Source organism: Prionailurus bengalensis, chromosome B1 (assembly GCF_016509475.1).
Source record: "Prionailurus bengalensis isolate Pbe53 chromosome B1, Fcat_Pben_1.1_paternal_pri, whole genome shotgun sequence".
Taxonomy (NCBI): domain Eukaryota; kingdom Metazoa; phylum Chordata; class Mammalia; order Carnivora; family Felidae; genus Prionailurus; species Prionailurus bengalensis.
Window position 1 is genome coordinate 149,027,707 of NC_057344.1, and position 25,527 is coordinate 149,053,233.

The 25,527-nt window shown below is 38.1% G+C and overlaps 1 protein-coding gene across 8 annotated transcripts in view; it reads right to left on the minus strand.

The window, feature by feature from the left end:
- The window catches only part of RUFY3 (RUN and FYVE domain containing 3), an 82,674-nt gene that overhangs the window by 7,365 nt on the left and 49,782 nt on the right, over window positions 1-25,527 (minus strand). For 5 of the 8 annotated variants that reach the window (XM_043572521.1, XM_043572522.1, XM_043572523.1 and 2 more), the window contains 13 exons: window positions 22,251-22,424; window positions 21,332-21,449; window positions 20,399-20,500; window positions 18,619-18,742; window positions 17,209-17,270; window positions 16,252-16,317; window positions 14,664-14,733; window positions 11,519-11,611; window positions 10,324-10,407; window positions 7,686-7,853; window positions 7,090-7,187; window positions 2,806-2,925; window positions 1,360-1,459 (listed from right to left, as the gene is read on the minus strand). In XM_043572521.1, the coding sequence (XP_043428456.1) occupies window positions 1,360-1,459; window positions 2,806-2,925; window positions 7,090-7,187; window positions 7,686-7,853; window positions 10,324-10,407; window positions 11,519-11,611; window positions 14,664-14,733; window positions 16,252-16,317; window positions 17,209-17,270; window positions 18,619-18,742; window positions 20,399-20,500; window positions 21,332-21,449; window positions 22,251-22,424 (1,379 nt within the window). Of the gene's footprint in view, window positions 1-1,359; window positions 1,460-2,805; window positions 2,926-3,172; window positions 5,510-7,089; window positions 7,188-7,685; window positions 7,854-10,323; window positions 10,408-11,518; window positions 11,612-14,663; window positions 14,734-16,251; window positions 16,318-17,208; window positions 17,271-18,618; window positions 18,743-20,398; window positions 20,501-21,331; window positions 21,450-22,250; window positions 22,425-25,527 lie in introns of those variants that run through there. The other 3 variants (XM_043572527.1, XM_043572528.1, XM_043572529.1) reach the window with 1 other exon arrangement.

A 25,527-nucleotide genomic window follows, 5' to 3' on the forward strand; every position in this document is an offset into this window, starting at 1 on the left:
TACTTCTGTCTGTCTCTATATATCTTCACCTCCCACTCCCCACTGAGCTCTGGATAACTGGTAAAACCAAGCATGGCCATCTATAGCAGACTATAACCCTGTGGACACTCAGTCAAGCAGCTGCCACAACACCGTAACAACTTGCATAGCCTAGACACTTGAGTTTTGTATTTTGAAGGACCAATGTAAAGTTCCAAACATCCACTCTACCAAAGTGTGTAAGCCCTGCCTAGGCAGTTTTCAGTGACAAATTCTTTCTGTGGACACTGCTGTCTGCCTTGAGCTGCTGTCCATCAGCCTCCAAAAATAGAATGCACATTCTTAGACCACTCAAGTGTCAAGGAAAGGAGGTTAATGCAACATTTACACTCCTGGAACCCCTACCACAGGACAATTCCAGATTGAGAAACTTAAGGCCTCATTGGAAAAGCAGGGTAAAAAAGGCCAAGAATTTAAGTAAATCTCTATAAGCCCTTCTAAGTAGATTTTATGTTTGCTAAACTAAAATAATGAAGTTGGCATGCTACAAAAGGAGTGGTATTTTGTACACTTTAAATTGCAGTGAATACTACTACATAATAAATTTCTATTTACCATTATTTTCTGCTCTCCAGCAAATTAGCATCTCTTTCTCTAGCAATTTTAAATTAAGAAGCTTATAAATTTGTCCTGCTTTGTTATATATGATGTAAACAAAGAAGATAATTTTTTCCCTGTGTTTGTCTTTGACAGAAAATGTATTTCATACGTTTCTGATTTTATTATTTAATGACATTGGCTCCCGTTTCATGGATCCCAGGGATGGACTTTTCCATTTTAGCTTTCTAACCACTACAGGAGCTGGGAGTCTCACTCCTAAGACTGTCCTGTAGATATGTCTACTCTTGCTCTTTAATCACTCTATGTTCCCTCTTCTAATTTCCCAAGAAAAGTAAAACTGGAATCCTCATGATTCTGAAAACGGTATACAGAAGCAAATCCATATTTAAGACAATTCTGTTAAATGGAAAATCAGGGTGGGGAAAAATTACTATAACATATTATTGAAGATTTTAGCCAGTAGAATCCCAAGGAACACCAGTTTTTGTTAAGATACCAAAACAATCTTAGAGCGAAAGGGATTAAGAGGGTCACTGGAAATCATGGTTATTAATCTTCTTTTCCAAATGAAATCAAGTCAGAGAGAGTGTCCAGAGACAGACTGAGAATCAAGGCCTTGTGTTTACCCCAGGTCTTGTCTGCCATCTACATACTCAAGGCCACAGCAATTAAGCTCATGTTCCAGGAGAGAAAACTGTCCAGCCCATCGAAGTAGCCTCTAAAAATTAAGTAAATGAATAAGGGAATAACAAATATTACCGTTTTGGGTTCTGGCTTCTGAAAGCCCTTTCCTGGGATGTTTCTGTTGTTTTGTAACCTTCTTTCTCTTTCCTGTTTTAGCTCTAACTCAAGCTGGTGCCTGGGACAGATGGGAGAGGAAAAGGATGAAAATTTGGGTTTCTGCACTCATAATTTCTAAAGAACACCCAACCCTTTTCCTAAAGCTCAGCAATTACATTTTCATACTTGATTAATAAAAGGATACCAGATATATATGGGCAATCAGGTTTTAAGGTGTTAAAATATAATACAGTAAAACCAGTAACACTAAAATACAGATACTTTTAAAATCTTTCTTGGGTAATTAAGAATGTACTTTAAGATCTCCTAGTACCCAAGGGTCACCACTCTCTGAATATCAGTATTAATATTAACTCTTTTTTTTTAAGAGTCTTACAATATTTCTTTAACATTTATTTATTTTTGAGAGACAGAGAGAAACAGAGCACCAGTGGCAGAGGGGCAGAGAGAGAGAGAGAGAGAGAGGGAGACACAGAATCCGAAGCAGGCTCCAGGCTCTGACCTGTCAGCACAGAGCCCAATGCGGGGCTCGAACCCATGAACCGTGAGATCATGACCTGAGTTGAAGTTGGCCACTTAACCGACTGAGCCACCCAGGTGCTCCTAATATTAACTGTTAATAAAGAGTTGTGGTCAACTGAATGGCAATTAGTAGGATTTGCTATAATGAAAGACAGTATTTACCAATTTTCAACAAGAAACAATATGAAAGCACTAACACTGTAGTCCCATTTCGTTTTAATTAGCTGGTCTCTCTTTACAGTTATGTGTTCAATGCCCAGTTACATCATCAGCCACTAATGTCCTTAGTAGCCATGTGCTTTTATATCTAACAACAAAGTTCTCTTTGTTTGAAGTCAGTGGCTTCTGCAGAGAATTGAGTCTCATTTGACAGATAATATGGAAGAGTTGTTAAGGACTTGGGAGTCAAGAGAGAGACAGGCTTTGAGAATGCTGCCACTGAATAGCTGCACTGTGTCAATCTGGACAAACTGAACCCATCTAAGCTTTAATTTCATCTGAAAATGGGGGGTAATATGGTCAACTACTAATAGGGTTGATGGGAAGATGTTAGGACAGAAAGCCTGTGAAGTACTTTGTGAAGTTTCTGCACACAGTAAAAATTTAGGAAATACCATTATTAGTGTTAGGTTGGCTATTAATTCTCTTACTCCTTTCTATTTATTTGGGACCTTGAATTCTAATTTCCTAATTCTTTGGTTGCAAAGCATGTTGACAAGATTTGGAAATGTTGATACAGGTGAAGCTTTCTGAATCTAATTCCAGAGAAAGGACATTACAAAGACAGAACAGAGGGGGCTGGATCCTGGGACCTCCTAATCTTGCGGCTAGCCTTAGAATTACCCACGACCACCCTGTCAACTCCTGCTGCCCTCTCTTCACCGCTGCCTGGTGAGCTCCTCCACTTCCAGCTGCAGACTGTTTATCTTGTCTCCGAAGTCCTGCTTGAACAGCCGGTTGTCCAACTCAGCAGACTGGCGGTCTCGCTCAGCCTGGCGCAATCTGGATGTGAGCCACATGAACTTGTGATAAAAAACAAAAGCCATGGTGGGGAGGAAGACCAAGTTTACAACACAAAATAAAGCAACCCAAGGAAGAAGGCATGGAGAGACGTGGCGGGGTGGGGTGGGGTTGGGGGGGACAAAAGCTTTGCAGGACACAGGGGAAGAAATTATATGGAGGAAAAAAGATGGAGAAGAAACAAATTCCAACGAAAAGTAAGATGAAGGTGAACCAGGCAGAGGAAAAGTTGATTTTCCAATTTTTTTTTTATTCTAGTACTACAGTTTACAGCCATTAGATGATAAACAATAAAACATCACTTTTTAGAAAATCCATATCCAAAGCCAACCTCAAGTACACAGTAATTAAAGTCAAATCCACCTTTTGTTTGTGTTTATTTCCTAATAGGTTTGGTACTTCATATTTCTGCTTTACACACATAACTGGAACTTGCAAATGGGCAACTACCTTATTATATGTGGAATTAGAACATGTTCCTGGTCCTTTCCCTAAACCACAAATTATATTAAATCACGGACATTACACATTAACCCTTACCAACGCTTTTCAGGTGTTTCTATAAGGAAAAGCCTTTGCCAGAGTTTGGCCATCTCTTTCCTTTTCCATTCCCACCAGGTTGTGTGAGACTAAGTGGACAAACAACTCAGCACCGGGCCTATGTAAGATTCCTGATCGTATTCTCTGGAGAATTCTAATGAATGTTTTCTTCTATATATCCCATAACTTTGCACCTATAAAGAAGCATGTTCTAAAAGGTGAAACCTCTGGGGCTCTATATAATAGAATTTGAAAGCATGCTATCTGTAGTCTTTAAAATGTTTTATTTTCGTGTTTGAGCACTCCTCCCAAATGCTCATAGAAAAGGCAATTCATCACCACAAAAGGTTGATGAAGATAAGAACAGGTGCAAAATTATAAGAACTAAAATAAGTTCAAGAGCACAGGATATTCCATGAGGTTAGTCATATGCTCTTTGACTTGACTTTGGTTCAAGTCTGTAAGGACCTATAGAAGCACAAGTGAAATCTATCTTACTCTCTTAATTCTGGTTTTTCCAAGAAGAAGGTAAAGAGTTTCAAAAGCTGGAAGCAAAGGGGGGTTATCTTTGTTCCCACCTAAGCAGCTGAAATGCTGCAAATCATACCAAAATGAGAAAAAAAACATTTTTTTGTCAAGACTTTTTGAAGGAATGAAGGCTTATGTACAGCCTGTTCCCCCATATCAAAAGTCATTAAAAAAAAAATCCAAGTATTTATAGGATTATTTACAATGCAAAGCCTAGAAAGGGGTAGATCTGGGGTCACTTAGAAAAAGAAGCCCTGCTAATTAATCACTCTTGTGGTTATCTACTGGGAATGTTTGTTTTTAGACTAAATAATAATAAAGAGTTTATTATGTATCTATTTCCTACCTTGAGATGGTTTTCTAATAAAATTAGATAGTTAGTTTCCTACAGACTAGCAAATCCCCATCTGAACAGAAAGTAATAGAAGCTCTTAAGTCAATGTTTCCAGCAAGGAATGACAGGTGGGGAACCATCACTCATGTCTATACCTTGTTGTCTTTGCTTCAAAAGGAAAAGCAAGATAGATTTGAAAATTGTGTAGTGTTTTTTTTTTGTGTGTTTTTTTTGTTTTGTTTTTTTTAATAGACGAGTTTTTCATTAAAATTGTTCTCTCTGAGCTACCTAAATAGGAAGTGGCACTGCAGGAAAATGGCAGAGGTAGAAGATGACAAATATTAGGAGGGTTTTCCAAGCTTCCACATTATTACGTTATCATAAGTTACCTAATCACTACCTTTATCTCTATGTACTTTAAAGAAATGTAATGATGCGGGTTTCCCACCCCCTCCCCCCCCAAAGTCACTAAGGCAAAAAAGTTGCAAGCAATCTTGGTTACTGAGAATAGAACTGTAGTGAGATGCTAAGTACTTATCCGTGGCTTGGGGAGTAAACCTACACAACAGAAATGGAAAGGGGCCAGGGCCTAGGAGACACAGAGCTATTTTAGGAGAGTGCTAGTCCATACGCTGTCACCTCCTGTTCACTACGTCGCAGTGGCCGAGCAGGCTTGCTGGTACACACAATGCACCTAGAATCTGATATGGTCAGGGACTGCTTGTAAAGGCATCAATAAAATCTGCACACTGGGTTTTAATTAATTCCCTAGGCTTTTCTTGTGTGTGTGTTTTTTAAATGGTGTGTTTATCGGTCAACTCAGAAGTAATTTCTCAAAGTTTATTTGGCAATTAATTGAGAACTTATACTAAGGTTTCTAACTCTGGGGAGAAAATAAAGAAAAAAACCCACAGCCTATATATCAAACTGGTTTTTTTTTCCTTTCTTTTTTTTTAAAGTCCCAACAAATTCAAAGTCAATTTTTGGTGATATTTTATGTAGAATCAGAGCCTAAATGTAGTAACTTCCAGATTTCTTTCTTTACAATTAAGTTGTACGTCAGACTTGCGAGGTGACCACTTGCAAAGTGCCTAATGATGTTTGGGGATCAGTTTATTCGCTGCACTATTTAAGGTCTTTGCCTGTTTCACCAAATCCTTTTCACTAAATTAGTAAGATAAAAATAAAAATGGAGTGAAAGGGGAATGAGAAAATGAATAAACGGGAAAGACAAAAATAACAAGAGAAAAAGTCAGCTTAATATATGAAGAAGGAAGTCATTGTTTTAGTTCTGTCTACTTTAAGTGCCACGTCAAAAAACTATCAAAAAATAATTTGCACATTTCAAAAATACAACTTATGAACACCAAAATTAATCTGTTAAATCATAAACATGTAAGTGCTCATGAGCAAGCACTTAGAGAATGTCTAGTTAGACCTGATACTCTTTTATTAAAAACCAGTTAAACCAGAAGTTTCAAACTTATTTGCTCATTTGCAATTAACTTGTGAGTTACCATTAATATGCAGTGCCATTTAGGACCATCCCCTGGTCAAGCATCATCTGAATAAAAGAAGTAACCCATTCATCCTTTCATTCACGCACCAGCTAAGTGAACATCTCGCATGTTTCATGGCACTGAGGCAGATCCAACGAGGGAACTTAAAAAATTCATTAACTAACCCTGAGAACTCACACTCTCATCAGAAGGTACACACGCGCGCACACACACACACACACACACACGCACACACACGCACGCGCACACACACACATGGCTGTAACGTGAGGCAGAAAGTGAGAAGTAAGCATTATGGGCAGGTATGGATATAAGGCTCTGGGAATTCCAACAAGGGCAAATGGGTAGATTACTGTTATCAGAGAGGTATCAGAGGAAGCTTTGGAGAGGTGGCATTTGAGTCTGAATGTAAAAAATGTATGTCAAGAACAAGGGAGTGGGAAGAGGAAGGGCATTTCTAGTTGGTGGGTCCACTAGGGAAGGAATGGATGGGGAAAGTGGAAGCATGTGCAGGGACCAGCAACTGTGTAGTTTTGCTCAAGTAAAAGAAGGGTGACCAGTGGGTGTTAAAGGTGGCATCACGGGCTGGCAACACAGAATGACCGTGGGTGCCACAACTCCTTCACAAGAGGACGTGTTTCGGGCAGACTGAATTGTAGGTACCAGTTGAAACAGCCAGTCAGAAGACGAAAACCCAAGACTGGTCTCCAGAGGGGACAGAGCTGGAGACAGATAAATTTAAGATAGCGGGCAGGGGTGACAGTGGGCACACAGAACTGCTCAGAAGAAAGGAGAGACAAGAGGGAGATGGTGGGGAGGAGAGAAAGGAGCTAAAGCATTAGAAGGGCCCTCAGTACCCCTGACATCACTAGCACCAACACATTCCGAGACTTCAATGATGAAGAAGAAAATAACAACTGTAAACATATTTAAAAGTGCTTTCATCCTCACAGGTTATCCCTCCTCCAACATGACACTGAAATGGGATGATGGAAGAGGGTTACTGTTCTGCTGTTCAAAACAGTCACAAGAGGCTGATATGTTTCTTAAAAATGTTTTCAGTGACATCTTAGAGAAACACAAAATTTAACTGGCTTTCTACCAGCATGCCTGGTGTTAAATTGGGAGAATCTCATACACTTTGTTTGCCAAATGCAGAGCACACTTCTCTTACTTCCAGCACTAAAAGCCCCAAGTGTTTCACTAAAGAAACAGCACTTTTACCTTTGTTCGAGTTGTTTGATGGTAGCAGCCATCTGATTAGTCTTCTCTTCCAAGCGACTGTTTAATTCACTTTTCTGTTTCACTCCTAAGTCTGAACTCTGTTACGGAAAAGAAGTATGAGTGATGTACATATAACATAAAGTCCTGAAATAAATCACACAGGCCTCTTGAACCTTACGAGTAAGTGGGAGATAGAGAAATAGAAATGCTCATATATTTGTATACCAGTTAATTTCCTGATGGAGAAGAAACAAAAAGCAATGTTTAAAATTAATATTGCTGTAAGCATCTTTGCCACGAAAATGAACATCAGAAGGTTCATCAATTTATCACATTTCAGTATAAAAGCTAATGGAATACAGAACTCAGTTGGCAGGTTAGGCTGGAGAGTAGAAATTATCTTATGGATGTAACAGACCCCCTTTCCCATTACAATCTGAAAAGTGACCATGGCTTTCCAGAACAGCAACACGGGACCCTGCAATGGTCTGATTCTTAAAGTGGTTTATTGGCAGCTAGCCTCAAAATGAGATGCGACTCTGGGAAGCCCAGGGATCTTGGAGAGCCAATGAGCCTATTCCTCTTATTCCCCCTACCTGCAGCTTAAAGGCAAGTTCATGCTTGAGAGCCCTGAGATCATCCAGCTGCTGTCGCAGAGACACCAGGGCGTCCTGCTTCTCACAGACATCCTTCTCCAGCATCTTCATAGCCAATTCCATCTCCTGTCGCATGCTGATCTGGATCTCCAGTTCTTTTTCAACATCCTGCCCCCAAAGGTAAATAAACTGCTTATTCTCTTTCATCAACTAAGTTCAAACTCTGCAATTCCAAAGGAAAAGGTGTGAACTCTCAGGTCTGAATATTTTGGCAAAATAGCTACAAGTTATCATTCAATGCAGAGACATTAACAACAATAATTAGGATCATCACAAAAATATTTACTCAATAATTTACAAATCTGAAAAACTTGGTAGGTCAAGATACTGCTATTTAATCTGTGTAAAATATGCACATACTTGAGACACTCCGTGATAGTAAGAGAAGGGATGTCATGTCCTATTATGGAAACGTATATAGAGTGCTACAGTAGCTACCATAAAATGAAATAGATGCAGTTCTCTTCAATGTGGATGTTACTGACATATTTAAGAGCTCAAGAAACCCAAAAGATACTTTAGGTCCCCAGCATAAACATCTCAATAATGGGGAATGATTGATATGGCTAACTGAATTTTTATATTCACTTAACATGAAACCCATTTTTGTTTCAACCATTATTAGTGCAACATTATTTGGATGATCAAAGATACAAAGACCTGAGGTTCTTCTGCATCCATGCTGTGCCTGGGGCATATCTAGGACCTACTTGCTTGGTTTCTTTTCTTTTTTAACAAACATGTATCTTATTGTGACATAAGGAATATGGAAAATTTTGTGTAAGACTTTGATTTTGATATGCCATCTGCGGTACTTCTCTGTGCAAGGGTAGCATGATTAAATGAGACTGCTTCTTAAAATGCTGACATATATTATTTCTAGAATCGTCTTCATAGAAAGTGTTTTGAGGTCTAATCCATAAACACATAGAAGGAAAATGATAGTCATTTCAAGGATACTAAGATTATATTGCTGTTTTCTCAGAACTCCTGAAATTCTATTCTTACACTGTTAGTTGGTGATAATTTTTAGTACAAAGCAGGTCACCTTTATTTGCAGGCTTTTCCCTATTTTCAGAAACACTATTGATGGGGAGAGATCCTTTTGTCTGTCATATTATCAAAATTGCAGCAGTTAATATATCAATACCACTGATATAGTAATATTAATAAACTATTAATATACTAATACTTGTTAGTATAATAAGGGGTGTCTTAATATACTAATACTTATATAAAATCTATTACAAGAGTATTATTCATTATTATACATTTATGCGCACACACACACACACACACACACCCTCTAAGGAGACAAATCAGAATCTTCACAGGGGCTTGGATCATAAAGTTTAAAAAAGTAGGTCCCATATACCTTATGTTCTTGTAACAGAAACTATAAAACTACAAAAGCTGTCTCAGAAAATGGACTGAGAAAGCATTATAGGGAATATGGGTTCAAAAAGAGTGAGAAACAGGGCTCTGGGTGGCTCAGTTGGTTAAGTGTCTGACTTCAGCTCAGGTCATGATCTCACAGTTTGTGAGTTCGAGCTCCGCGTTGGACTCTGTGCTGATGGCTCAGAGCCTGGAGCCTGCTTCAGATTCTGTGTCTCCCTCTTTCTCTCTGCCCCTCCCCCACCCATGCTCTGTGTCTGTCTGTCTGTCTGTCTCTCTCTCTCTCTCTCAAAAATAAACATTAAAAAAAAAAGTGAGAAACATACACCTGAAACTAATGTAACACTGTGTGTGACCTACACTCAAATAAAAAAATTAATTAAAAAAAAAGAAGTCATAGAAACAACTAATTCAAGTATCATTATAAGAGTCACAGAAGAGCTCTGTATGCACAATATTCTCATTAGCAAATATTATGATATGAAAAAATCCACGCTAAGACTTAGCTAAGAGGGTTTTCTAGATGTCATTTTAATTGAGTCAGATAATTAAAAATTTCCTACCATTTTTAAATATCTTATTTTTTCATTTAATTTTTTAAATGTTTATTTATTTTTGAGAGAGAGAGAGAGAGAGAGAGAGATAGAGGGAGAGAGAAAGAGAGAGACGTGAGTAGGGGAGGGGCAGAGAGAGAGGGAGACACAGAATCCGAAGTAGGCTCCAGGCTCTGAGCTGTCAGCACAGAACCCAAGGCGGGGCTCAAATCCGCAAACCCCAAGATCATGACCTAAGCCGGGGCTAGATGCTTAACTGACTGAGCCACCCAGGCGCCCCCAAAATTTCCTATGGTTTTCTAATATGCACTGTATTAATCAATTAGCAGCTAGCCCTTCCTATGGAAGAAGGTAATATCCTTGGTTAAGAGTGTTTTATACAACTAATGCCCAGTGAAGGTAAAAATCAACCATATGAAAACTTGCCTTTATGTAGAACCATATCCACAATAAACATACTCAAAATTAAAAAAAGAAAAAAGAAGAGTGAGAAACAGTTTTTTAGGATCTACAAAAATCTGTTAGGTCACTATTAATGTTCCTGACCCTGGTCTGTGAGATCAAACCTCTCTAAGTGGGCCTTTATGTTTAATGGGTTTCTGAACTACTAGAACGTAAGTGAAGTTTACCAGTCGCAACTGTGTCTCCTCCTTTAAATGCTTTCTGGCTTCACTCAGTGCTTGCCCATCTGAAGTTCTGTCCTGCTTAGGACCCTTGAAGAGATACATGAAATAGTAAATATATTTAAGGATTAAAAAAAAAAAAAACCCTGTACAGCGTTAGCTGACACTAGTACTGCTGTTTAGTAAGGAAAAATGATTATATGTGGTTAAACGGGTGTAACAATGAATGAAGACAACAAAGAGATTGAAGAAGCTTAGTAAATAAAAAATTCTGTTCTGAGAAATCACATTTGTTTTCACAAAGTCCACACACTAAAGCCAAACCCATTACTCACAGCAAATGACTTCATCCCCACTCAGAGCCTAGTTGCTTCCTTTTTAGAATAATTTTAATTACTATGGATATTTGGATTCTTAGGTCACAGAAGGTTAGAAGTATGAAGATAAAAGGGAGTGTGGAGACACTAATACTTTCAGGGAGAAGCAACAGATGTCAGTGACATCATAATAGCAGAGAAAAAGCACCCAGAGCAACCTGGAAACATTTAAGTATAGGTGCTAGAAGCTCTATCAGTTCCAACAGCCCCTACGGTAGCATCACTGTAATTCAGTACAGAATTGCCACTGTTGGTAATTATGATTTTCAGTCATCATAAAGGGCTAAATGTGTTAAATTACGTCCTCTATCTAAGACTGCTTAGAATTGTGTAGTACATAAAAGGTTTGCAAAAAAATCTGTATAGACATATATAAAAAGTTTGATACTTTAAGGGGTTAAGTTATCCGGTAAACTCATGTACATGGTAACTCCCAGTGGTACCAGATAAACACTTCTTACAAAATAGTACCACGGACTAAAAACAATGATATATTTAATAGAATAAATACAACCCTGAACTACAGTGCAAATCATTAGTACAAAACAACAAGAAATTGAATGAGACCTGTTCTTGGAATCTTTAAACAGATGTAGGTGGCACAGAAGCCAAGGAGCATCTGTAGGAGAAGGGGACTCACCCTGGCATAACCTCCATTATTCACTCGATTCTACATGGAGTCTTAGTAAAAACAGCATACTATATGTCAAGTAGCTATACGTTTGCTACTTCCGAACAGTCCTCTAGAGTAGAGGCCTTCCCCACCACCCCACTAACACATTAACACATCTCTAGGAATGTTTTATAAATCCAGTAAGGTTAACCTTCCGATTGGATTCCAATATGTAGGAGCTTTCCTCTTTAACTCGTTCCATTTCTTCTTGCAAGGTAATAATCCTGTTGTTTGCAACTGCAAGCTGTTGAAAAAATTTAAAAGATAATCTTTTTATTTTTCTTTTTTAACAGAGGATAAGATAATTCATGATCTGCTAGGACATCATTTTCAGGCTTGGATATTCTTAGAAGGAAATAAAGTTATCTATGACTGCATAAAAATGTTCTCATGGTGTGGGAAGTTAGGAAAAGTATTTTTAAACTAGGTTAGGTAAAAATAAAAAATATCTACTGTTGCTTTTTGTGTAAACTCTTTTTCAGGACCAAAATGTTAACTTAAGATTGTTTACCTCAAGGGTATTCTCATGGGTAACTTATATTTTGTTATAATACCTATTTCTAAAATGTTTAATAAAGAGGTCACCTTGGGGCACCTGGGTGGCTCAGGTGGTTAACTGTTGGACTCTTGATTTTGGCTCAGGTCACGATCTCACGGTTCGTGAGATGGAGCCCTGCACGGGCTCTGTGCTGACACTGTGGAGCATTCTTGGGATTCTCTCTCTCTGCCCCTCCCCTGCTCGCACACACGCAAGTATGCATGCATACTCTCTCTCTCAAATAAATAAATAAACATTATATAAAAAAAGAAGTCACCTCATGCCTTGGGATTCATCTTATAAATGATACACAAGAACTTTGATAGATGATTTTTAAGAGTAAAGAAATGAACTAAGTCCTTGCTCTAAAAGATACCATTAAGTATCAAAGAGACCTTTTTATTTCAGCACCTAAACAGGTAAGGTAATGTTATTAGCAGTACACTGCTAAGGGGAAACATTTATATCCCCATTCCAACAGGAGGGGATCTCCTCATGAGCAGTGAGCATGGGTTCTGCTTAGTTCTCGTTCTAGTGCGTAAGTACAGAGGAACCTGGGCTCAGGCTGCTTTCTAGAGATGGGTCTGGAAGCCCATTTTTCCCTCTGCTCCATGGGCCTCACGGTGCATAAAAAAGTTAACTCTGGACAAGTGGGTCTGCTTTCTAGATCCAAAGACACCCTCAAATGGGTACTTCCAAGATTTTAACATCAGAGAAAGTTTTAGGAAACTATGTCTGTATCTCCAAGTGGGCCTTCTAATTCAGCTTTATCAATAATAAAGTGGATATTTTTATATCATCATCTGTTTACAACTTCTCACTTTATCACACTGATTCATTCAGGAAAAGAAAAGAGGGGTTTTTTTTTTGTTTGTTTTTTTGTTCTTGTTTTTTTACTGGCCCTCTTAAATCCAAAATATATGGAAAAGAGATCTGGGTGGAAAAGACATCCAGATATAGATATATGGAAAAGAAATGAGACATATGGAAGAAACAGATCTGATTTGCCTTTTCTATTCTTTATAAAGCCTATACACAGTGCTTACCTATCTCTACAAATCCAAGGTTTCAATAAAATAAATGTTACTGGTAAAATAAGTACATGAATGAATAAATTAATATTGCTAATAAAATAAATCTAGGTCAGAAGGACAAGTCTTGTGACTGAGGGAATAAAATTAATAACTATATTTACTGGGTGCTTATGATGTGTCAGACACTGGTCTAGGCCTTTATGTATTACCATTTAATTCACACAAAAACCTTACTATTATTTTATCATCCCCATTTTACAGAGAAATAGATCAAGAAATAGAGGCTTAAGTTATTGGCCAGGATTAGAAAGTTAGCAAGTGCCAGAGTTGGGACATGAATCCACGTAGCCCAGCTCTAGAGACCATGCTTCACTGTTGGGCCTTATTGCCTCAACAGAGGAGCAGCAGAAACATGGCAGAAAATTTCTATGCAGAGTATTTCAGAAACTTTGTAGAGGGGCACCTGGGTGGCTCAGTCAGTTAAGCCTCCAGCTTGGGCTCAGGTCATGATCTCACAGTTCATGAGTTGGAGCCCCACATCACGCTCTCTACTCTCGGCTGTCAACACACAGCCCGCTTCGGATCCTCTGTCCCCCTCTTTCTCTGCCCCTCTCCTGCTGGCGTGTGCGCATTCTCTCTCAAAAATAAATAAACGTTAAAAAAAAAAAAAAGCTTTGTAGAGTAAAATTCTAAGGACCGTTTCCATTAAGTTTTAATTTAAGAATCTATATCCAAAAGTGAAGCCCACAAGGCTGAGAAATAAGGAAGGTGTTTGAAAGTTGTAACAATGAAAATGTTCTGAAGGAAAATGTTTAAACAGCATCTTCCCAACCAGTGCTTGAACTTGGGTTTTATTTAGACCAAATCTATCTCACAGTATATAACAGGGTAGTTATAATCAGAAATACATAAGAGAAAGTCTTTGTCACCAGAAAATTTTATGTAACATTTTTCATAGAAACATCTAATGCTATTGAAGAAAAAAAAAATATGTGGCTTAGCCACTGGCAAGTTAAAAAATGTCTTTATTAATCAGAAGCGAAAATGAGGTTAATATTTATTCTTATTTTGGGGACTTTCCTAAGGATTTTCACATATATATTCTCCTGTGATCTTCAAAGCAACAGTGAGGCTGAAAGGGGAAGTATAAATACCCTCATCTGCCAGTGAGGGATGGGGCCTCCTGGAGGTCAAGTGACTTACTTGCTCAGAAGCACATGACTCGTAAGCAGCGTGACATACAAGAAGGGAATGCTGGTGTTCTGACCAGAGCTCTTTATATTTATCTGCCCTACCACCCCAAAGAGAAAATGAGATCCTTGAGGGTGGGAGCTTGCCAATCTGGCACACATCAACCAATGCACACATAAATCTCTCTCTAGCTCTAGCACGTAAGCAGTACCAAATGTTTGTTGAGTGAACAAACGAACATCAAGCTATATGCTAAAGGTTAACTCTAGGCTAGCCCAGACAAAACATTCATGCAAAAGAAAGCAAGATATCTGATGGGCCCAGGTTCTACGCCTTCATAGTCCAACTGGATAACAGACACCCCTGAGATAAGCCAGCTGGCCATTCTCAGTCAGAACAAGGGATTATGTCCTATTACAGACATTATCTGAAAAAGCCAAGTCCTTTATTTTCAAAGTTCCATAGAAATGACTGGTTCCACTAATGCACATTATTAAATTCTATGTCAATCAAAGTGTTTCCAAAACACTTACCTCCTCTGTCAGTTTAGTGTTGGATTTTTCTAATGCATCCACTTTTGCCTGAAGGTTGTTTACAGTAGCACTATCAAGAAAGGAAAAACAAAACAAAACCCATAATGGTTTCTCTTGAAAAACAGAACAACATCTTGTACTTTCCATTTAAACACCCATCGCATTTATCATTCATTGTCTAAAGTCCACAATTTGTGATAGAATTGCAGGTTCTTTTTTTTTTTAAAACTTTTTTTTTTTCAAAAGTTTTTTTTTATTTATTTTTGGGACAGAGAGAGACAGAGCATGAATGGGGGAGGGGCAGAGAGAGAGGGAGACACAGAATCGGAAACAGGCTCCAGGCTCTGAGCCATCAGCCCAGAGCCTGACGCGGGGCTCGAACTCACGGACCGCGAGATCATGACCTGGCTGAAGTCGGACGCTTAACCGACTGCGCCACCCAGGCGCCCCTAGAATTGCAGGTTCTAAGACAGTTTACAAGTGGCTGTGTGTCTTAACTGTTACATCCTGGCCACTGAAGCTTGTACTTAAGAAGTACTTGTTGGATGAAATTAAGGAGCTGATGCACGGCACAGTATATAATAATAAACTACATGAATTAAGTGCTTGCCATACACTGAGCACTTTTCTAAATTATTTTATTTGCATTATTTCATTTACTCCTTTCAACAACCCTATGCATTAGGTATCCCCAAAGACAGATAACGAAGCTGACGCATGAAAGAGTAAATAGTTGTCATGCTTCTATTTCACTATCAAATGTAAGCATACTTCTGCTTGACTAATATCTCCATTAATTCACTGTAGTCATTATTAGTTCTTGGTCTCCAGAGAAAATATACTTAAACTGCTCTTGAATTTTCTAGCTGGAACCAAGACTACTCAAAATTTATACTGATACTGGTATAATCATATAATAGGTCTTACTTTATTAAAATTGTTATCTTTTTAAAAGAATTGTAAGCAAGATAATAGTTAATAGATGGAGAGATCAATTTTTCTGAATTATTCAACAGTCTTTAGCATAACAAGAACATCAATGTACTTGAGAACACCAAAAGAATTTGGATCGCTCTCCTCATGAAACAGGAGATGGTTTCATGTTCCGGAAGTTCTGAAAAATACTTAGTATTTGGGAAAATAACGGTAGTGATGGCAAAGAGAGGGTAAACTAATACTATCAATTCAATGTATAAATGACAAATCCAAGGGACCAACAAGATTAATCGAAAGGTCCCAAGGCAATGAGTGGATTACCCAAGATCACTCTTGAAATATGTGGCTGGATCTACTGAACCAAGAAGGCTGCTAGTTTCAGCTGGGTATGTCACATGGTTAAGAATTTTTAACTGAACATAGTCAATCACTAGAGTTATAATTACATACTAATCTTAAATTGCCTTTCACTAAAGGTCACCCAAACAGTTAAATGCCATTTATTTAGTGCCTAGCTCAGTGCCTGGTAAGCAGGAATTCAATTTATTTTTATCGAGTATTGCCTGAATTTATCTCATGGCTCATCAGTTTACTCTTTCCTTCCTTTGCAACAAAATCCCCAGTAAAGTAAAAGTATTGATTCATTCTTTACTTTAGATGTCTGTTGAGTTCCTCTACATAGTTCTTCTGATCCAGAATTGCAGTAATTTGGCCATCTCTGGGATGGGAGGAAAAAACAGAAATAAAATAAATAACATTAGAAACACCAAGATCCTCCCTCCATTAATCTTTTCATATAACAGAGAAAAGAAAATTGTAGCACAGAAACCAGAAGACAGACCTGATGTATAATGCCCTCAAACAAGAAAGACTCAGAGATTTAAAAATGAAACAAAAAAATTCTCCATATTAATAAAGCCTTTGCTATAGCTTAATCCCTTAATAACTCAGGTTATAGGTATAACACTATAATTTATCAGAGGCATTTAAAAATAAAAATTTTCATCTCACAACTGGTAGCCTTTTTAGCTTTGCTGGTATTACTTATAACAATGACTCTCCTGTGAGATCAAGACCTGAGTGGGGATCAAGAGTCGGATGCTTAACCTCCTGAGTCACCCAGGCGCCCCTCTGAGGTCTAATTTCTAAGGGCCATGTGGATATTCTGAAGTAATTTTACATTTACAAGAGCTGTAAAAGCAGTGCTGAGTTTGTGTTTATTCTTCACCTCATTACCCCGAATGTTAACATTGTACATAACCCCATATTGTATGTTTAATATTTCAAATTTTAAGAAATGGAGAATGCAATTTTCTGATCAAGAAGGCCACGTTTTCAAACACTACTTCAAGAGAAGGAGCAAGGGATTCCTTTTATAAACCTTTTTATTTTATTTTGTTAGCCCCTGAACCACACAGTAGAAAACCACTTAACCAAAACCCTTTTAGGGCTTAGCATGCACAATAGTCAGATACTTTTGGCAAGATTCTATTAAAGCTATATCATCGGAAATTCTTCTAGCAAGTGTGTTAAAGCACTACTGTTGTAAACATTAAATGCTATCGAAGAACATTAAAGAGAAAAGAAATTTAATTTTCTTTGTACATACCCTTCACTACCTTTACTGCTGTTCCCATCCTTGAGATACATTGAAAAATCTATAACTCCAACCTACAAAGAGAATTTTCAGAATTTAACATAAAATTAGATACTTTTTCCGAGGCATAATACAATATCTCTTTCTGGGCACTCAGAACAGCAATGAAGTCATGACAGTTATTAGGAATTTTGATGAAAATGTAACGTTTTACTTTTATAGGACCAGAAGACCAGATCATGCAAGTCAACATAAGATTTTGACAAGAAAGTCAAGAGAATGCTTAATATAAATTTAAGGTTTAAAGTTTCTTTCTCTTTTGTGTCTTTCAAGTATTCTGCTACTGAATCCCTATTCACTTACAGGAATAATAGTTTAAAAATGATAATTACAAAGAGAATGCACAGTTCCTTAAAGAAGTTTTGGAAAATACGGATAAATAAAAGGATGTAATACAAAACACCCATAGTCCCAACCACCCAGATAGGACCACTGTAACAATTTGATATCTATTCTTCCAAACTTTCATTGATGCATTATGTCTAAATTTTTCAGGAGTGCTATTTCATTATTCAGTTTACTTATTTTTTTAATACAGGTCAAAATATCATATTTCCTTTTCCATTTTCTTAGAGTAAAATGTAACAGAAATTTGCTGTAGTATTTCATAGAGAAGAGGTGAGAATGAGTCAGAATGAAAGCAACAGCTTTATTTAGTAAGCAATTAATACGTGCCAGGCCCTGTACTAGGTGAATTACATTACTAATTCTTTTATTCCACGCAATAACTATAAGACATAGATACAGATACTCTTTTTTAAATCCCTGTATTTCAGCTAAGAAATGTGAAGCATCAAGAAACTACAAAATTTATTCAGCTAGAAAATAAAGAAGCAGAATCTGAACCTAAACAGTTTGGCTTCAGTCTGTATTCTTTTTTTATTTTTATTTTTAAAAATTTTTAATGTATGTTTATTTTTGAGAGAGACGGAGACACAGTGCGAGCAGGAAAGGAGCAAGATGAGAGGGAGACACAGAATCCGAAGCAGGCTCCAGGCTCTGAGCTGTCAGCACAGAGCCCCATGCGGGGCTTGCACTCACAAACCGTGAGATTGTGACCTGAGCCAAAACCAAGAGTTGGATGCTCAACTGACTAAGTCACCCAGGTGCGCCAGTCTGTACAAACTATTTTAAACAGGGGTCACAGTCAAGAGAAAATTTGAAAAACACTCATAATACATAAATGAGTCAAATTAGAAGAAAAAACAAAGTAATTGCTTATATTCACATCAAAATTTTTACAAATACTATTCATGACTCACAGAATTTCTCTTAATTTGGTTGGTGTAATCTGATCAACCCAAATTCTGAGCTAACAAAACTCAGAGTGACGCACTTCGTAACTGAGCACATTGTGCATACCTGAGAGTCCAAGTCTTCTCCTTTCATACAGAAATTGGCATCAATGACGTTGAGACCCACCAAGAGACCAGCAATTATGGCTCCTTCTTCTTCCATCATGAGGGCGTTGGGTTCATAGAATTCGCTGTAAGAGAAATCCACAGAATGCTCTGTTGTAACAAAACCTCAAGAATCCAATGATGTAATGATGAGACAAGCAGAAAATGCTGGCCTCATAGTTGAATATGGGTACTATGATAATAGAGAAAAGGTTAAAAAAAGGGGGGGGGGATGGTCTGAATACTTTATTTTAGATAATAGGTGCATGAATAGACTCTAGATAATAGACAGTCTAGCTGAAAGAGAAGTGACCAGAATGGTAGTTTCACTGAAGTGATTATTTATACTTTCCCCACATGTTTGTATTTGAGATGCAAGGGATGATTTTTCCATCTTTAATGCATCTTTAAAAAATGGTTTTTTAAAAATTTGCCTTGGAGATCTGCTTTATTTGTAGGTGGGTGTGTATCACATTGTTGTTCTAATTTGCATTTACATGATGGCTAGTGAACTTATGTATATATATGTAAATATATATATTTTAAAGTTTATTTTAAGAGAGAGAGAGAGAGAGAGTCCCAAGCAGGCTCTGTGCTGCAAGCATGTGGGGCTCAATCCTATGAATCATGAGACTGTGACATGAGCTGAAATCAAGAGTTGGATGCTCAACCCACTGAGCCACCCAGGTGCCCTTACATTTATATTTTTTTAAAGTAATCTCTATGTCCAACATGGGTTTGAACTCACGATCCTAAGGGCAAGAGTCACATGCTCTACCCACTGAGCCAGCCAGGCACCCCTCTTTTTAATGTTTACTAGCCATTCTGATTTTCTCTTGTGAAACGCCTGTTCAAATCCTTTACCCATTTTTACATTTGCTCATCTATCCTTTTTTGAAAAAAAAAAGAAATTTTTTTTAATGTTTATTTTTGAGAGAGAGACAGAGCACGAATAGGGGAGGGGCAGAGAGAGAGGGAGACACAGAATCTGAAGCAGGCTCCAAGCTCTCAGCTGTCAGCACAGAGCCCGATGCAGGGCTCACACTCACAAACTGCGAGATCATAACCTGAGCTGAAGTTGGAGGCTTAACCAAATGAGCCCTTGCTTTTTTCTTACTGGATTGAAGGAGCTCTTCACATACCCTGATTCATATCATTTATTCAATATATGTGTTACAAATATCTCCTTTCACACTCTATGGATTGCCTTTTAATCTTGTGTCTTTTGATGAATGAAGTTCTTCATTTTAATGTAGACCAATGTATCCATTTTTTCTTTAACAGGGAGAATTTTTTATGTCTTGTTTAAGAAATTTTTGTCTACCTTATATTGTCTTCTAAAATTTTTACTGTTTCCTCTTTGCCATTTGTGTCTATAATCCATCTAGAATTTTGTGTGCTGTTTTTAAATTTAATGTAACATGTCAACTTCCTGTCTTATTGCATCTGGGTAAATGCTAAGGTTGAGTCAAAAGCCTTTCCTGTTTTCTGGGGGTATTAAGTTTTAGCCTACCCTGCAAAGGACCATATATATGCCACAGTGACAGACTGAACACATGTAATAAACATCTATTCTTGGGTATGTGTGTGTGAGGTATGGGAGGAAGTATTAGTTGAACTATGTGAAATTGTCATGAAACAACTGTTTTTGATCTGCAAAAACAGCAAATTTATATGATTTGACCTCATATAAAATATAGAACATAGCAAGAAAAGAACAAAGTTCAATAAGATGTTCATACCTGAGAAGTTCCTTCTTATTGATCAAAGCTTTCATGTATTCTGAGAGTTTCTTTTGCATTAATGCCAAACGAAGCCAGGCTCTTCCTCTGCCTACTGGTGTCCTACAGAAACACATGAATCCAACAACTACAAGCAGCAGAGATAGAGGCCATAGTGGGACAGATTCACTTACTCTTGTTAATAGTCCCCAGTAATAACATGCACACTGAGGTGCTCCTTACAACCTATTCTCCCACATTCCTATGTGAGGAGTTCTGTGTGGGCTGGTGGGACTAGGGGTGTGTTTGGGACAACTGCTCTCGTGAAGAATGAATTACTGAGACTACAATTTGAAGATAAAAACCCCTGGGAGTCCCAAATGAAAATGTTCTATCACATTAGCATCGGTAAATCCTCATAAACTTAGTGTGGATCATTTAAGTGTCCAAATACTCGCAATGTGGACACAGTCCATTTAGGTCTCTATCTGATTAAAGTTAAATCAGTCTAATTTGAGAAAATGATCAGTCCTCTTTTTGAGTTCTGAGGCAGGTTCCCAGTGTCAGTTCCTGAGGTCCACTTGACAACGGTTTTAATCTTGGCTCTTAAAACTTCATTGAACACATTCTTTTTCTTAGTTGGGTCTAGCAACCTCCCTCCTAAGATCTGATTTCTTGAGACTCTAACTGATTCCCACAAGTACTTTTAAAAAAATAAGAAAAATTTTGGCATTTTAATATGAATACAACCTCTTTTAAATTAGTGATAATTATCCCTCACAGACACACTTCTCTTAATATTCTATATTAGCAAGTCTCTTGTAGTAGTACATATTCATAAAAACAGCATGCATTCTGGACTGTTATGAAATAAATGATTATGGTCATCATTATCTTTAGACTTGAAGGCAATGGTTAATGTTTTCCTAGCAGAATTCTGGACCTTAAACTTACTTAAGTCCTGGAAGATCTTTAACACTTGCTGTTATCTCTGCAGCTTCTGGAACAAGCTTTTCTACCAGTTCTAGAGGCCCCCAGAAGGATTTATTTTGTCCAAGAAAAGTTTTCTTAGCTAAGGTGATAAAAACAAAGCAATGTTTTAATATCCCTTGCAACATAAACATGCCCTCCACACACAAACACATATACACACTTCTCTCTCATCAATTTAATCCTTTTTATCAGAGAATTAATTCTGCATTATCAGACAGTTCTGAAATTATTCATGCTTTCAGAACAGATAACATTTTGTAAAAACCAAAAATCCCCCACTCCCCAAGACTCAGTCCTTCCTCTTTCAGGAAGAATTTATAACTAGACCTATAATAACAACAATAAAAGGCTTTAACAATATAGTACTTAAAGCTGTGTGGTACTAGTGAAGAAAAGAGTCCAATGGGAAAGAATATGTAACCTGGAAACAGGCTATTAACGACTGGGGAGGGAGCAGGAAAGGAAGCAAAGTGAACTAGACCAGGTTCTGCCCTCAAAAGCTTATGGTCAAGTGGAAGAACACAGAAGCAAGACTCAGGAGATATAAATTCTAGCACTTGCTCTGCCCCCACTCACTGTGTGACCTTGGGCAAATTACCTCCCATTCTAGGCCTGTTTCCACCTGTCCAACAGAACTGCCGTATTGGACTAGATACTCGTAATGTCCTTTCCAGCTCTAGCATTTAAGGATTTAAGCCCTGCATGTCTTTTAATTCAACCACATCCCTGTCTCCCTGTCTGTGCTCATATAGGGTACGTTCCAATAGATTAATATTAATTCAAGCCTCTTATTCTTTGGCTCCAGAAAGAACACTTTTCTTGAACACGTATTGCTAGAAAATAGCTGCGTGCACATTTGCATTCTGGGGCCATGGCCTACCCTTCAAGCCGTGTTTCAGGCAATGTTCCATCACCACGAAGAACTGCTGGAGGGGTGCATAGTCTGAGTCCAGAGTTCTTCCCAGGTTCAAAGCTGATTCAATCAAGCCCTTGATACTCAGCTTGGCCATGTTCATCAGGTTCATGCGTTCGTTAGCCATGAGATAATTAGGATCTACGGCCAAAGAGGGAGAGGATGGAGCCTGGTTAGTGGAAACAGCACATTTAGAAATTCAATGTTTCATTGTGTTGACGTTAGCATCGAAGGTGCAAAAGCAATGGTGGGTAGGACTGTTGGGTGTCTTGGCAAGAATGGAGACAGTGGTTTTGTATTCTCTGCCAAGTACTTGCTGTTAAAAAAAAGAAAGATGCCAGTTTCCTTTAGGAATATCCTTGATGCAACAGTGATAATTACTTATTTTATCAAATTTCAAGCATCGAGTACAGTCTTAATAATCTCACCACCACCTCTGCCCTAACCTAACCTGGGTGCCCATCCTAGCTCACTCACTATTGCACAACCTTCACACTGGTCTCTGTGATTCCACCCTGGCCCTGCCCACCTCGTTCTCTACACAGTTTGTGAAGTGCTCTAAAAATTAAAGGCAATGTAGAAAAAAAAAAGTACTTAAACTTTGTTCCAAGTATACAATTGACATTATTATTACTATTTATGTTAATTAGCATTATTATTATTTAAACTAAACATTACATAAACTAAAAATAATTAACCATATTAACTCCCAAAATTTTAAGACTTAGCATAGAGTGTGATAAACTATTTGATGAAAGGGACTAAGTACCACATTTTATCCGACAGAACTCGGCACAATCCAGGCACCTGCTACCTTCACTTACTGGGGCCTATGCTGTGCCGGGTACTGTGGGCTGCTTCTGACAGTTACAATTTCAATCCCTCCTTACGTCAGTCTGTGAGACAGTTACCAGTAGCACCAACTTACAAATGAGGCTAAGCGTGTGAAAGAGCCAGTCCCTGGGCCCAGCCAGTAAGAGACAACAAAGCCAGAGTTCCAACTATATAAATCTGGCTTTGTTGTGCTGTTCTCTGAGGTAGTAGTTTTAAAGAAAAAAAAGTCAGAATTGGTATATATATTGCCATTAATTCTTCCTTGCACAACAGATCCTTTAACACCAGGCCTCAAATGTGACTCTCTTTCCTCAGGGCAGGTAAGTGTTGAGACCAGAATAAGCTCACAAGGTAAAATGCACAACAAAACTACCCCCTAAAACACAGCCGCTAAAACCAGTTTTATCAGACATTAATTCCCAACTTTGTTACTGGCATTTATGTGCACTCCAGTGTTTCTAACCTCCCATAATCACTGGAAGAAATGAATGGGATAAACGTGTGTGGGTGTGCATAAATGTTTGTGGGCAGCAACTAGATTCTGTTTAACCTCCCAATAGATGGCAAGAAAATGTCATTGGAGAGCCGGATTGGAGACTCTTGCCAGAATGGTGATGGATTTACACTTCTACATTGCCTCATGTCATTCTTCTTACAATCAGTAGCAACATGTTCAAGACATCTGTTTGTGGCCTGGGGTGCATAAACCATGCAGAAAGATGAACTAATGCCTAGGGAAATTAAATTCCTAATACCTCGGATGACTTAGTATGGTGCTATACCCTACTGAACTAATCTACATCAAACACAAACAACCCATTCATTCTTTAGAAAATACTGCTCTCAACTTCTGCACTACTAATGTTTTGGCCAGATAATTCTTTTTTTTGAGGGGGTGTGGGGTTGTTCTGTGAATTAAGTTTAGTAGCAACCCAAGCCTTTACCCACTAGGTGTCAGTAGCATCCTCCAGTTATGACAACCAAAAATATCTCCAGATACTGCCCAATGCCTGTCCCCTGGAAGACAAAATCAGGTTGCTTCCCCAATGAGAACCACTACTCTAAACAAATAAAAGAAGGTCAAACAAAAATCAGGGTAATTTGACATTAGGCATAAAAAGCTCAAAAGACTTCACTGCTCATTATTAATTATTTAATGCAGAAGGTAAAATGTTTATTATTTAATGCTTATTATTATCATTTTTGTGAATAGTATATAAGAGTATGGGCATTACAAATCATTTTAATTACATTTCCTGGTTAGTACGAAATCAAACTACTGAAAATAATTAGCACTTAAAATTAATTATTTCTTTGTTCCATTTTGTAATGTTGGGTACTAGTAAAGATCACCAAATCACTAACTTAATTTGTCACAAAATAAAAAATAATCTATTCAATCAGTTTATTACTTGTCTTAAATCGTACTCAAGTGTAAAATGATTTTGTGGAACGAATATATGCTGTTAAAAAGGGTTGCAGCAACCCAAAGGGAGCATGGAAGGACTTCTGGGGTTCTGGTTTTTGGTGTGTAATTGTTGAGTGTGTGAAAATTCATTACACTGAATACTTACAATGTGATATTTCCTGTATATTTTATACTTTTAACCATAAAATTTTCATTTTAAAGTTTTGTTATATTGTATAGCCCAGAAATTTTTTTTTTTTAATGCTTATTTATTTTTTTTTTAAATTTTTTTTTTTTTCAACGTTTATTTATTTTTGGGACAGAGAGAGACAGAGCATGAACGGGGGAGGGGCAGAGAGAGAGGGAGACACAGAATCGGAAACAGGCTCCAGGCTCTGAGCCATCAGCCCAGAGCCCGACGCGGGGCTCGAACTCACGGACCGTGAGATCGTGACCTGGCTGAAGTCGGCCGCTTAACCGACTGCGCCACCCAGGCGCCCCAATGCTTATTTATTTTTGACAGAGACAGAGACAGAATGCGAATGGGTTAGGGGCAGAGAGAGAGGGAGACACAGACTCCGAAGCAGGTTCCAGGCTCTGAGCTGTCAGCACAGAGCCTGACGCGGGGCTCAAACTCACCAGCTGTGAGATCATGACCTGAGCTGCAGTTGAACGCTCAACCAACTGAGCCACCCAGGTACCCCCCAGAAAATGGTTTTTAAAAGTGCATGACTTTCAGGGGTGCCTGGGTGGCTCAGTTGCTTGAGCGTCCGACTCTTGAGTTTAGCTCAGGTCGTGATCCCAGGGTTGTGGGATCCAGCCATTTGTCGGGCTCTGCCCTGAACGTGGAACCTAAAGATTTCTTTCTCTCTCTCCCTCTGCCCCTCTCCCCCGCTCGTGCATGGGCTAAAATAAAATTAAAAAAAAGTGAAAACAAATGCATGACTTTCACAATGTTATGTCATATTTTTTCCAGGAGAAAAATAACTAAAAACGTTTAAC